The 13,251-nt window shown below is 42.8% G+C and overlaps 1 protein-coding gene across 1 annotated transcript; it reads left to right on the top strand.

The window, feature by feature from the left end:
- Positions 1-123: 123 nt before the first annotated feature.
- LOC103590825 (chromosome unknown open reading frame, human C1orf50) lies at positions 124-6,357 on the top strand. The gene is made up of 5 exons (XM_008573150.1): positions 124-237; positions 356-471; positions 4,592-4,678; positions 5,193-5,324; positions 5,659-6,357. Exons 1-5 carry the CDS (start codon positions 159-161, stop codon positions 5,842-5,844), a joined length of 600 nt encoding a protein of 199 aa, XP_008571372.1. The 5' UTR covers positions 124-158; the 3' UTR covers positions 5,845-6,357.
- The last annotated feature ends 6,894 nt before the right edge of the window (positions 6,358-13,251 follow it).

The following is a 13,251-nucleotide window of genomic DNA, read 5'->3' as shown; positions in this document are numbered from 1 at the left end:
GCGGAACCCTGTGCGTCAGCCGGAGCCCCGCCTTCGAGCTCAGGCCGAGCTCTGTCGCTCTGACGCCCAATGGCCAAAGAATACGGAAGCTCCGCCCACGAGCCATTACGCGCATGCTCTGATTCGCACAGCGCAGGTAGAGGGAGTGAGGTGCTGTCATGGAGGGCGCTGCAGCACCGGGGCAGACGGAGGGAGTCACTGAAAGTCAAGGAGTGCAGTTGGCGGCTGGTCAGGGAGGTACGCGGGGCGGGAGTCATCGGGGGAAAGAAGCCCCCGCGGGGCAGGTGGTTTCCGGGGCTTCGCGGGAGGCCGAGGGCGGGAGCTCACGGCCTGTGTTCCCGGGTATGTGTCGCAGGAGGCCTGGTGGAGCTCACCCCGACCCCCGGCGGCCTGGCCTTGGTGAGCCCTTACCACACCCACCGGGCTGGGGACCCCTTAGACCTCGTGGCGCTCGCAGAGCAGGTGCAGAAGGTGAGGAGGTGCGGCTGGGGAAGTGCAGAACCAAGTTTGTTTACGTTTTGCCCTGCGTCTTTTGGCTCAGGGCCTCACAGCCACTTAATGTGGGGTAGCGTTTGTTCTTGTCTCCATTATACAGTCGAAGATAACTGATTGTCATTGCGAGTCGGTGGCCTGACTCGAACTCTGATCTTCTGAGACCAAAGTCTTCCTCAGGTGCAACTTGAGTTTGCATAATCTTCCTTCGTGGGAAAGTTTGAACAGCACTTTCAGTAGTCATTTCATTTGCATCTTAGGACAGTCCTGTGAGGTAGGCAGTACAGAAGTTATTCTTCCCATTTGACACATGAAGAAAGGTGTCCAGGGATGTTTCAAAATCACTCTAACCCAAATTCTTCAGGAATGCATAGTTCACTTATTTTAAGCTGCTTTCCAGAACATCTTTATCTGTTACCTGAGAGCATTTAACTAAACATCGTCTAGGAGGGCAAGGACTCCTCATTCACTGGACACAGTATTCCTAAGCCCAGGGCTTAGATATTGATGTCAAAATAAGTAAAATAAGGGGGAAATGCAAAACAACAGAAAAAGCACTGGAAGTTTGGATATATTAGTCTTAATCCCATTTTTCATTTTAACTTGCATTGAGACTTCAGTCAGATTTTCTCTAGACCTCAGCTTCTTTATCTGTAAAATGAAGGGTTTGAAGTAGGAGAGGTCCAAGATCCAATGCTCTGACATTATTCCGTGAAATACCAAGTTCCTTCTCATCTCTTACCAAGACTTCCAGTTGTAGAACCCTCTTCAGTATGCACAGATATAGGGTCCTGCCGCTTTCAAGCTTATGATATCCTCTTATCCTTGTATACACTATCAGATTTGGCCTTGATTGTGTTCAAAAGACTTTGTCTTGCTCAAAAGTGTTTAATAATTAATGTGCTGGAATTCCCTCACATAAACATCTTTTAAATTTTTTTTAAATTTTATTTTTGGCAGCTGGGCAGAACACCTCTATTTTACTGTGTGTGTGTGTTTGTGTTTTTTTTTTTTTTTTTTTTTTTTTTTAAATTAAGAAAAATTCAGATACCCAGGAGAGCTCCTTTAATTCAAACTTTGTGCCTTCTCTTTTTTGGAAAGGTAGGGAGCAAAGTACAACTTCTGTGGATTAGGGGAATATCATGTTTCTGTTTAATCAGATAACTCTTATTGGAGAGAGGCTGCCAGGGACAAAATCTTGGGCAAACAACATTTTCATGTGTTACTGAGTGACATGTTTATTACAATGGCCTGAACCAAAGGAAGAAGGAACACAGTTTTTGTCTTTCATCCTGTAATTTAGTGAAATATAAAGGATGCATTATTGTGCTGCCTCCAATATAGTCAGTCTTTGAGAAGCTGAAGAAAAAAACACTAGAGGCAAACAAATCAATTCAAGCATATTTACTGTCTGTACTGAAAGGTACTTTCTAGCAGGACTGACTTCTGACACCCCACTTAGGTATTCGTGTGTGTTCAGAAAGCTTGGGAGGCCTGCTATTAAGGCGTAGATTTTGGAATCAGATTGATCTGTGTTCACATCCTTCAACTGCCATGTATTAACTGTGAGACCTTGGATGGATTGCCTCACCTCTCTGAGTCTTAATTCCTGAAAGGAGAAAGTGATGTTATCTCCAGTTTCATAAAGGTGTTGTGAGAATTAAATGCAGTAATAAATGTAAAGGACCTTAGAGTGGTTGGGGCCTTAGTAATTGTCGGTATCCTTCCCTTTGTTTCTGTTTTAATTAGGCTCTTTTGTTTACAAGGAGCAGATTTGACTGCTACCACCTTCAGAAAAAGGAGATTAATTGTAAGGCCACTCTTAACCTGGAACTGCCTTCTCTCTAGATGACCACCTACTCTCTCAGCCATATGGCTCCTCTGCCCTTGGAACAAAATGCAAATTCTTTTACCATGGGCTACAACAACCTGCATGATCTAGTTCCTGCCCTGATTTTTTTAACATTGCGTACATTTCCCCTCACTAACTACTCTTCAGCTGCACTGCCCCAGAAATGCTGGGGAGCTTTTTCCTCGAGCTTTTTGCATGGCTGCCCCTTTTCTTTTATTTAGAATCCAGTCAAATGTCACATCCTCAGTGAGGCCTTCTTGTCAGAAGAAGGTCGTACCTTATCCCATCCAAATGTTAGTATTAGTAGTCGAATTTGAATACCTCTAGTCTACACATACATTCCAATTCCTGCATTCCTCATCATCCCTTGTTATTAAACCAGTTACTTCATGTGTGTGTTATCTTTGATCTACTTCCACCACTTCATTGTGGTTATTTCTTTCATTACAGTGCACCATTATTCCAAGTATATATAATATTAGCTTTAATTATCTTTGTGTTTTGGTGTCTGTATTACTTGCCAGAGTTGTGTTGTAAAATATGGTAGCCACTAGCCACATATGGCTGTTGAACTCTTGGATAGTGTGGTCAGTGTGACTGAGAAACTGAATTTTAAATTTAATTTAATTTTAATTAATCTTAATTTAAAAACTTGATAATTGCATACAGACCGGTTCCCGCTCACTGGCTGAGCGAGGCGCGGGAGCAACACCGAGGGTTGCAATCCCATTGCCGGTCCCCGGTCCGGTACGGGGGCAACACTGAGGGTTGGGATCCATTGCCGGACACGGAAAAAAAACAAAAAAAAAAAAAAAAAAAACAACTTGATAATTGATTCAGTTATTGGAACTTAAGTATATTTGGAACAATTTGAGTATGGAATCAACTTTTTTAACTATAAATTTTATGAAGTCTAAATAGAGATCAAATATTTCCGATGAAAATTTAGCATCCAAATTGAAATGTGCTGTGAGTATAAAATATACACTGCATTTTGAATATTTAATATGAAATGTAAAATATCTCACTAATTTTTTAAAAAATACTGATTACATGTTGAAATGAAAATGTTTTTGATATACTGGGTTAAATAAAATATATTATTAGAATTAATTTTACCTATTTGTTTTTACATGTTTGCCAGTGCATCTAGTGCCTAGCATGGTGTCTGATATAGAGTAGTTACTTAATATATATTCGTGGAACAGATAAATGATTGACTCAGTTTACTTTCCTCATTTTTGTTCACTCATAACACTGACTTACACCTGACTTTTACATTAAGATTTCCTCAACTAACCAGCAAATTGTCTTAATATTTTTTAGTTCAAGTTTAATCTCCTAATTTCTTTTCCTTAATTGTGTACTACTGGAAGTTAATCAGCTTTTCTTGAAAGTAAGCTGGAAATTTTTGAAAGATTTCTGATGCCTGAGTGATAATCCTTCTCAGTACATGAATTGATCACAGTAGTCTTTCCTAGCTTTGAGAATTATTTGATCTATTTAAGCAATTTCCATTGCCTTCAGTTGTATTTCCTGGCACATGATAGGAAATATGTATATCATCACTTTGTTTCAGGTCTACATTTAAATGCAATCTTTTAAAATACATTTTTAAAGTAATCATTAGATGTGCAAATATAAGTTAAAATTTAAGTAGGTGTGATGTAAATAGTCCAACTGAGCTAATAGTCAGATTAACAGATACTTTCTTTACAATATATAGCTAGATTCCTACATTAGCAGGTGATAAGAGCCACATCACAAGTGTCTTGATTTTCATTGTAAGACTCATCCCTGATTTCAGAAATGTTAGAACATGAGAAAATAAATGGGAGACCTGAGAAAAGCATGGACTTAGTCAGGTAAAGGGCAAGGAGGAAAATGTACTAGTTGAAATAGAGGACATGTTTGGTAGCAAGAAAGAGCAGGGCATGTTGGACGACCAAAGAAGTTCAGCGTGACTAGAGTTCAGAGTGGAAAGGGTGGAAAGGCATGGGAAACAGAAAAGAAGGAGCACTTAATTGTGTGGTGTGGGGTCTTGTCAGGGTGGGCTTCTCCTAAGCAGTGTTATTTAAGCCGGACCTTGAGATGAGTGGGAGTTCATGGGGCGATAGTGAGAATGGGAAGAATATTTTAGGCATAAACAAAGATGTTGACATAACTCTTCACATTGGAATCTAAATAAAAACACCAAAGAAGTCTTATCCTTTTTCTACACATGGTTTGGTTTTCTCTCACCTGTAGGCTGATGAATTCATCCGAGCAAATGCCATCAACAAGCTGACGGTCGTAGCTGAACAAATCCAACATTTGCAAGAACAAGCCAGGAAGGTAAGGAGTGACTTTTAGACAGAATTTTATTTTCTTCATTTAGTTCACAGGATTGGCTGAACTTACTTATAATCATTGTAACTTATTTGTCTTCATTATCTCCTAAAACGTAGAGGTGTTGAGTAAAATAGAAGGAATAAGCCTAAGAAATTAAGTATAAGTTTTTTTACTGGGAGCAAGTTCAGTGAGGTAAAGCATGAAGGGGAAAAAAATGTTTTTGTTTATAAAAGAAATACACTTACCAACAAAAAATAGGAAAGAAAGTTAAAAAGCACCCAAAGCCAGTAATGCTCAACATTTTGAAGTATAATTCTTCTAAAGGCATTTTTCCAGTATAGCAACACTGTCTAATTTTTGTTTCTTCAGAATCATCTGGATCACAGTAGTGATTGATTACTATGGGGGAGTGAGATCCTAAGCATAGAGAAGTTTCCAAATTTTAATTGGGATGATCACCAAATATGAGTGCTTGTTACTCCTGATACCTAGTTTGTTACATCTCTGTGGTTCATAGGTACTGGAAGATGCTCGCAGAGATGCTGACTTGCACCATGTAGCTTGTAATATGGTGAAAAAACCTGGTAACATTTACTACCTTTATAAACGGGAGAATGGTCAGCAATATTTTTCCATTATTTCTCCAAAGGTAAGAATATTTATTCTTTGCCCAAAAATCTACTCTAGACTTTGAGAAACTTGGCATGTGTGTGAAAATGTAGGCATGTGGATTGGTAAATGGTTTTCTATATGATTAGGGGTGGTGTGAGCACAGACCTGACTAAAGAATATATTTGTGCTTAAATTATTTTACTCATTATTTCTGTTATGGGAGGGATCTGAAGTGTAATGTAACTGCTTTCCAAGGATGGTTCTGACTAGTGTGAAGTGAAAAGCCAAAAAAATTTGTGGCATAAGGAGGAAATGAGCTTAGTTTGTTTATATTGTACAGTGATCAGAACTGACTCCTTTGCCTTCTCTAGGAATGGGGGGCAAGTTGTCCACATGACTTCCTTGGTGCCTACAAGCTACAGCATGACTTGTCTTGGACTCCATATGAGGACATTGAGAAGCAAGATGCTAAAATCAGCATAATGGACAAGTTACTAAGCCAGCCAATGGCCCTGCCTTCATGCACTGAACCCAACTTCCAGGGACTGAGTCACTGAGAGTGGACCCTGACAAAGAGCTCTCATGACAAGGACCTGACTGCCACCTCCTTGTTGCCCCCATTCTTTGCCTTGATGGGAGGTATCATGAGAATTGAAGGCATGTAGGTGAATCGTGAACTTTTTGGAAGGAGACTCTGTGTGAACATAAATGCTTTTGTTGTTATTACTTTTAGTTGGGATGGGGATGGATAATGACACTCTTTTGGGATCCTCTCTGGGCCACAGATACCCAACCAGTCAATTTCAGAGTATTGACCATTGTACTTCCCTCCTTCATCTCCATCTATTCTTCCCTTAAGTCAAAGCATTAGAGAAAGAAGAGTTTCTTCTTCCCACAAAAATGCTGGTAGGTCATTTTTCAGAGAGAACTGTTTTCAGTCTTTTTGTAGCTGGAAGATTTTAAGATTGGGATTGAGGCTGATTCACAGTTGGTGCAACTTCAGCTTCCAACTCATCTGGGAATAAGAATGTTGGGTGAGGGAGGATGATAAACTTGGTTTGGCTAGACTAGAAAGTGTATGATTCTCGAGTTTCTGTACTGTTGATGAGGTTTGGCATGCCCTTTCTGCTCTTTCTGCCTAGCTAGAGCAACTAGAGAATCTGAGGCAGCAGCACAGGCCAGGTTTGGGGAGGATCAACCTCTAAACTCACAGAATTTTAGACTTGGAAGAGATGTTGGAGGCTCCCACTAACCATCACATGAATCCACTCCATAGCTTCCCCAAGGAGATCCCAAACTTAGCCACCTGCAGCAGAAGAAACCCATTTAAGTGGCAAATTAAAAATATTGTGGAAGAGAGAATAGGGCAGTAAAAGTGAGAAACAAGAAAAACAGCCAACTTACGAGTTAACTGAGATTGAAATTCATTTTGACCAGAATTATTCAAGATTTTAACAGGAACTTATTGGCTAAATTGCTCTAGTTCTGATTCTGACTGGGATTTTGTAGGACTCTACCTTATTTCCTGTTTGTTTAGCACAGTTAACTAAATTTATAGCTGTATTGTTAGGGCTAGGGCTCACAGACCCCTCAAGCCCATTGTACAAACTGGGTCCCAAACCCTTCACATGCAGGTCCGTGAGCTAGGTAATAGGAAAAGATCCTGCGAGCTGTGGGTAAAAAATTAATAGTCTTTATTCAGAGCTAGGAGAAGCCGCCCTAAGTGACCTCCCAGAGCATCCCGAGAAGCGCCGTGTATCAGAGCTGTTAGTCCTTTACACTTAGGTCCATAACCCAGGACACCTGGGTGCCCACACTCAATTACATTAGATAGTAACCAAGGAACACCTGGGTGCATGTGGATTTTTACAGCAAATGCTTGGCAAGATTCTGAACATTTGAGGGGCCCTGACCATTTTCCTGTATTTTCCCAAGAATGGCATATCCAACATGACTGTACTTCCTTCAGTGTCATATTATCTATCACAATATGCTGTAAAAGGAATCAGAGGTGTGTCCTTGAACCCACAATTGCCCAAGTTCCTCTTCAGGAATGCGTGTTCCTAATGCTGATCTGCTGGTAGTACCCTAACCCCGTCTTGGTGTTCATGGCCTTTCCTTGTAAGTAGTGCTCCTTGTGAGCTGTAAATGGTCCATCTAAGGCTTAGCACAGGATGGAGCTAGAACATAACAAGGTCACACAGGTGATACTTGGTCACTCAGTTCACATGAGGATGTTTTGTGGAATCAGCTGCAAAAGTCTCTTGCTGGGATGCTACAGAGCTGGAGGGAATAGACATTAGTGTGGTACAGTAGCTGATTCTGACTACAGAAAGTTTCCCAGGTTTTCAGAAGTTTCTCACCTGCATGGTAATGACACATTTTGAGTAGGTGCTTATTAGTTATCAGATAAACAAATTACCACAAACTTAGTGGGTTAAAACAATGCACATTTATTATTTGATAGTTTCTGTAGATCAGGAGTTTAGGCACAATTTCACTGGGTCCTCTGCTTCAGGTTTTCTCTGAAACCCTGCAAGGCTGCAATCAAGTTATTATTGGCTAGGGCTGGGTTCTCACCTGAAGGCCCAACTAAGGAAGGATCTACTTCCAAGCTCACTTATATTGTTGGCAGAATTTTGGTTTCTCAAGGGTTGTTGGACTGAGGGGCTCCATTTACTAGGTGACTGTTAGCTGGAGGTTACCCTCAGTTCTTTGCCACATGAGCCTCTGCAACATGGCGGCTTTCTGCATCAAAGTGAACAAGGATGAGAGTCTGTTAGGAGGATGGAAGTTATAGTCTTATGCAGTCTAATCACAGAAGTGACATCTCATCACCTTTACCATATTCTATTGCTTAAAAGCAAACCACAGGGCCAGCTCACACTCAAGAGAGGGAGTTACACAGGGGCATGAATACCAGAAGGCAGGGGTCATGGAATCATTGAACAGATCTTAGAATCTGTCTGCCACAGTGCCCAGTTGAGAGGGAGGATGGGAAATCCTGGGTGTAAAAGAGGCTTTATTACAAAGTGGTTATGTGTGATGGGAGAATGGGAAATCCTGGGTGTAAAAGAGGCTTTATTACAAAGTGGTTATGTGTGATGGTGTTGAAGTCACAGATCTGGACTCCACTCTCAGCTCTGACAAAATAACCTCCCAGCTGGTATCCCTGTTTCTCCTTCTGTTCCCTCTCCAATCCATTCTACATACAGTCATCAGTTTGATGGATTGAAAATGCAAATTCTCACTCTTGACATTTCCTAACGAGTGGAGCTGGAGATCAGTGATTCAAAATAAACTTCCTTCTGTTCAATAAGGTGTGCTCCCTGCACTGACCACCAGGTAGTGCCGTTGCTCTTTCCTGGTTAACCAATTCCATACTTGGGGAGGGCTAGTGGCAATGTGAGGTGATTTTGGGTGTAGTACCTCAGAATAGGGAACTAGCACCTAGTGATTATATACAGTGATCACTTTTCATTCACCCATCCATCTATCCACGCACTAATTTCATAAGTATTAAGTGCTTTCTAGGTTGTGGAGAATAACACAGCTGAATAAGACAGACTCTTATTTCCAAGGAGCTCACAGTCTAGTAGGGGAAGAAGCAAGTCACCAATTACAATATGATATGAGAAGGACTGTGGTAGGGGTAAGCATGAAATAGCATGGAGCACTGGGGAGGGGTCCCTTACTCAGTTCAGAGAATTAGGGAAGACTTCTTGGAGGAGCTGACACCTGCTTGGGTGTTGAAAAACAAACAAGAGTTAGAACTTTTTGGAGGCTTCAACTGTGCGATCTATAGGATGGTTGTCTTCTTTTGGAGGTTAGGGTAGAGTTCATTTTTGGATGGAGTTTATTTGTGAATGAGTAAAGGGACATCCACTTAACAAGCCATATGAACCAAAGTAATCCTGGCCATCAGGAAGGGTGTAGTGAGGTATGTCCTGGCTAGAAAATTCTTATTTCTAACAGCTAGCAAATAGATGAAGAAGGAGAAAAGGCAATTCCAGATGAAAAATAACACATGAGGGACATTCACAAGAAGCAATATGACATTTGGGGAATTATAGCCAGTTTAAAGTGAAGAATATGGGCAGAAAGTTCTTTCGTATTTAGTGACAGGCATGCAGAAGATGAGGCTCACAGAAATTAAGTAACTTACCTAAGGTCACACAACTCATAAGCAATTGAGCCCATGGCATTAAAGCCTGTGTGCAAAATCCCAGCATAGAAGATAGGGTTCGTTTCTTCCCTTAAAGAGCTGGAGCTTGGGAGGATAGAGCTACTAAGGGCCTGGAGAAATTAGACTGCTATAGTCTCAAGCAGCATTTGACTCAGTGGACCACTCCCTACCTGAAAGCTTTTTTCTTCATTTTGATTTGGAGTGTTATCATCTCCTGCTTTTCTCCTGCTTTGCTTACTGCATGTTTTCTGCCTCCTGACCCTTCTCTTCCTGACACCTACACTCTGAGCCAAGGCCTTGGCCTTCTCTGCTTTCTCTCTACTAGGTGATCTAATCCAGTGCCAGGGCTTGCTTTATTTATTTATTTATTTTTAAAAAATTATTTACTATTATTATTTTTTACATTCTAAAATGTTGTGGAGCAGTTGGGATGGAGGAGTAGAGAGGAAGGGGTAGGGTGTAGGGTGGGAGGACAAGGAAGGGGGGAGGGGGCCGTGTTTGAGGCCCATGGCACCCCCCTCATTCTGGCAGAGGAGCCCAGGGGACTTTCCGTGGCAGCTTGATGGTTGTTGCTGGGCTGGATGCAGATGTTGGGGGGACATGGCTGAGGCCCTCGGCGCCCCCAGCCCAGTCCCAGGGCTCTGAATGCTGTCCATGTGCTGCTGACTCACACGCCCTGATCTGTCCCCGAGTTTCATGCACACTTGTTTGCCCAACAGCCTTACTTGACTCACAATCATTACAAGTTTAATGTATGTTGGGTTCACCCCAAAACCCTGTTTCACCCCCAGACTTCTCTATTTCCATCAGCACCTGTCTCATACTGTCATTGAGCTCCAAAACCTAAGTCATCCTTGATTCCATTTGTTCTCCCAACACCAATCAGCAAGTCTTCTCAGCTCTGCCTTCAAAATGCATCCCATATCTGACTGCTTTTCACCACCTCCACCCCTTCCTCCTTAGTCCAAGCCACACACATCTCTAGCTGGACTAATGCAGTAGCCTTCTAACTTGCCTCCCTGCTTCCATGCCTACCCTCCTTCAGTCTGTCTCCACAGAGACTATCAGCAGCATCTTTTAAAACTACATCAGATCACAACACCTCTATTTAAAAACCTCCCAGGAATTTCTCATTGCTCTTAAAATCCAGACTTCTTTCCCAGGTTCCATGTGAGCTGCCACTGTCAGTACTCACCATGCTACACTGACCTTGCTGTTTTTCCCATACACCACGCTCATTCCTGCTTCAGGGCCTTGACATTTGCTGTCCTATCTGCTTGGAACTTTGCATGGTTTGTGTCTTCTCATCATATAGGTCCCTGCTCAAATATTACTTCTCTGATTGCCCTATCAGAAATACCAACTACTCACATCAAAATAACTTCTGATCCTGCTTTGTTTTCCATAGCACTTACCAGGACCAGAAATGATTTATTTCTTGCCTCTCTTACTTGAGTGTAAGTTCTGTGAGGACAGAAACTGTGTCTGTCTTGTTTACTGCTGCATCTCTAGCACCTAAAAGAGTGCCTGGTACATAATAAATACTTTAATAATGAACAGACGAAGGGATGGACGTCTGTAGCTCTGCCCTTATATCCTGCAAAAGGTCTAAGTCCGTGCAGCTAATAGAAATATAATGTGAGCCACGTGTGTGATTTAAAATTTTATAGTAGCTACATTAAAAAACTAAAAAGAAACAGGTGAAATTAACTTTAATAATACATTTTATCTAACCCACTATATCCAAAAGTTAGCATTTCAACAAATAATACAAAAAAGTGATTATTTTACATTCATTTTTTAAAACTAATAATTCAAACTCTGGTATGTATTTTACACTTACAACACATCTTAATTCAGACTAGCCACATTTCAAGTGCTCAATAGCCATATGTGGTTAGAGGCTACTATGTTAGCCCAAGTGTGGGTAGCCTAACGTACTGTTCTTGTTCTCCACTTCCCACGAGTTCCAGAATGGGGGTGTGTGTGAAATTTATGGCAGGGTGAAGGTCTTTCTAGGCTTCCTTTTCCTGCTTCCTTTCCCTCTCCTGAAGGAAGCCTTGGGGATGTCCAGGCTAACAGATGTATGATCATGTCTTTAGAATAATAATAATACTTAAGTTTCTACTCTGTGCTAAGCACTTCATATAATCTCATTTAATTCTCACAACAAATCCCTTTACAGATTAGGAAACGGGTTGAGGAAAGCAAAGTCACTTGTTCAAATATACATATGTAGTAAGTGTTAGAGCTGGAATGTAAACCTGGTGTAAAGTTAAAACTGGTTTTATAACCATTATGCTACAGTTTTTAACTTGCCACTTTAATGGGGCACATGGCAGGAAGAAATTAAGAGAAACACGTAAATGATAGAAGCTGGCCTGACTCTTGGGCTTGGACTCATAGACACCTTAGTTGCCTCCATCTTGGTTTTCCTTTTCAATTTCTCAGTCACTCTAGGTCTGACTTTAGTGTCAGACTGTTTTCAGGTCTCAGCTCCACTAATTATTAATGGTGTAATCTCCAGTGAAATCAACTATCTGATCCCCATTTCCTCTTCTGTAGAAAGGGAATGCTGACACTAACCTCTGGAGCAGGTGAGAAGATCCAGTAAGATGATGATGTCTGTACAGCATCTGGCACAGTGCCTGCTGCCTGGTAGCCACTCTGGACTCGCTAGGTCCTATACCTCTCTTTCCTCTGCTGGTTGCGAGGACAGACAGAGTGTCATTTTGACCTCCAAGCTCCACCCCTTCCCTTTCGCACATTCTCCTGTGGGGTCCTCCAAGCTACTGCTACTGCAGTTTAGCATTGCGGTAGGTAGGAGCATGTGGGCAGGTGAGGGGGGCCCTGCCTTAGAACTGGTGCCTGAAATGCTGCCCAATACTAAAAAGTTTCTGTAGCACATTATCCATCCAACTGCTGGATATGAATACCTCTGAGATGCTTACCTCTTCCTCACTCCCCTCCCACATCCTGGGGATTCCATCTCACACCCGCTCCTTCCGGATCCCTCTTGTTCTGGCCTGCCTCGGCCTCACGCAGTGTTGCAGAGCCTTCCTCCACCATGGCTGCCAGGATCGTCTTTCTGAAACAACCTGACAGGCCACTTTCCTACTTAAAAACGTACTATCTTCAGGATTGAGTCCAAATTCCTTACCTTGTCATTCATCCAACAGAGATTACTGTATACCTAAGCCATTCTTACAGGCACCAAGAACAGCAGTGACGCAAACACACAAAACGCCCTCCCTGCATGGAGCTTACATTCTAGGGGCCTTCCACAGGCTGGACCCCAGCGTCCCTCCACAGCCTTAGCTCCCCGGACTCACTTCCAGTCCCCTCCGACACCAGGCTCTCTGACGCCAGGGACTGCTCCGGGCAGACGCCCACCGCAAGTCTGGTCTCCTCATCTGCCTAGCCTTCCTAGACTCGCCAAGGTGACAGACTAGTCCCCTCCTCGCAGACCCCTCCATTCCTCCCCGCTGTCTCCACTACAAGACCTAAGGCACCCCTGGAAATTAAGCCCCCCCCCACCCCACCCGAAGGCCGCGAGCCCCTCCCCTGCGCTCGGGGATTGTGAGCTAAGAGCCAGGGTGAGAGGCTGGGGATGCGAGCGGCGCCCCGCGCCTGGGCTGGCCCCTCTCCACCACGCAGGGAAAGGGGAAGGAGTGCGGGCCCTCCACCCCCACATAGGAATGTGTTGTCCCCAGGTGAGCCTCCGCGGGTGCTGAAGGGGCAAGAAATGCCCGTCCCCAGGGTGCTGCCAGCAAGCAGG

This window comes from Galeopterus variegatus, unplaced genomic scaffold (genome assembly GCF_000696425.1).
Source record: "Galeopterus variegatus unplaced genomic scaffold, G_variegatus-3.0.2 Scaffold882, whole genome shotgun sequence".
Lineage (NCBI taxonomy): Eukaryota > Metazoa > Chordata > Mammalia > Dermoptera > Cynocephalidae > Galeopterus > Galeopterus variegatus.
Note: the sequence above shows the minus strand (reverse complement) of the source record. Positions and strands in the feature narration are given on the sequence as shown.

What these genes read in the sequence shown, in the direction of transcription:
- LOC103590825 (XM_008573150.1), top strand. Translation starts at nt 159, where the DNA reads ATGGAGGGCGCTGCAGCACCGGGGCAGACGGAGGGAGTCACTGAAAGT. An exon ending in TCGCAGAGCAGGTGCAGAAG is followed by an intron (nt 472 to 4,591) that starts GTGAGGAGGTGC and finishes TCTCACCTGTAG; the next exon opens with GCTGATGAATTCATCCGAGC. An exon ending in TGCAAGAACAAGCCAGGAAG is followed by an intron (nt 4,679 to 5,192) that starts GTAAGGAGTGAC and finishes TGTGGTTCATAG; the next exon opens with GTACTGGAAGATGCTCGCAG.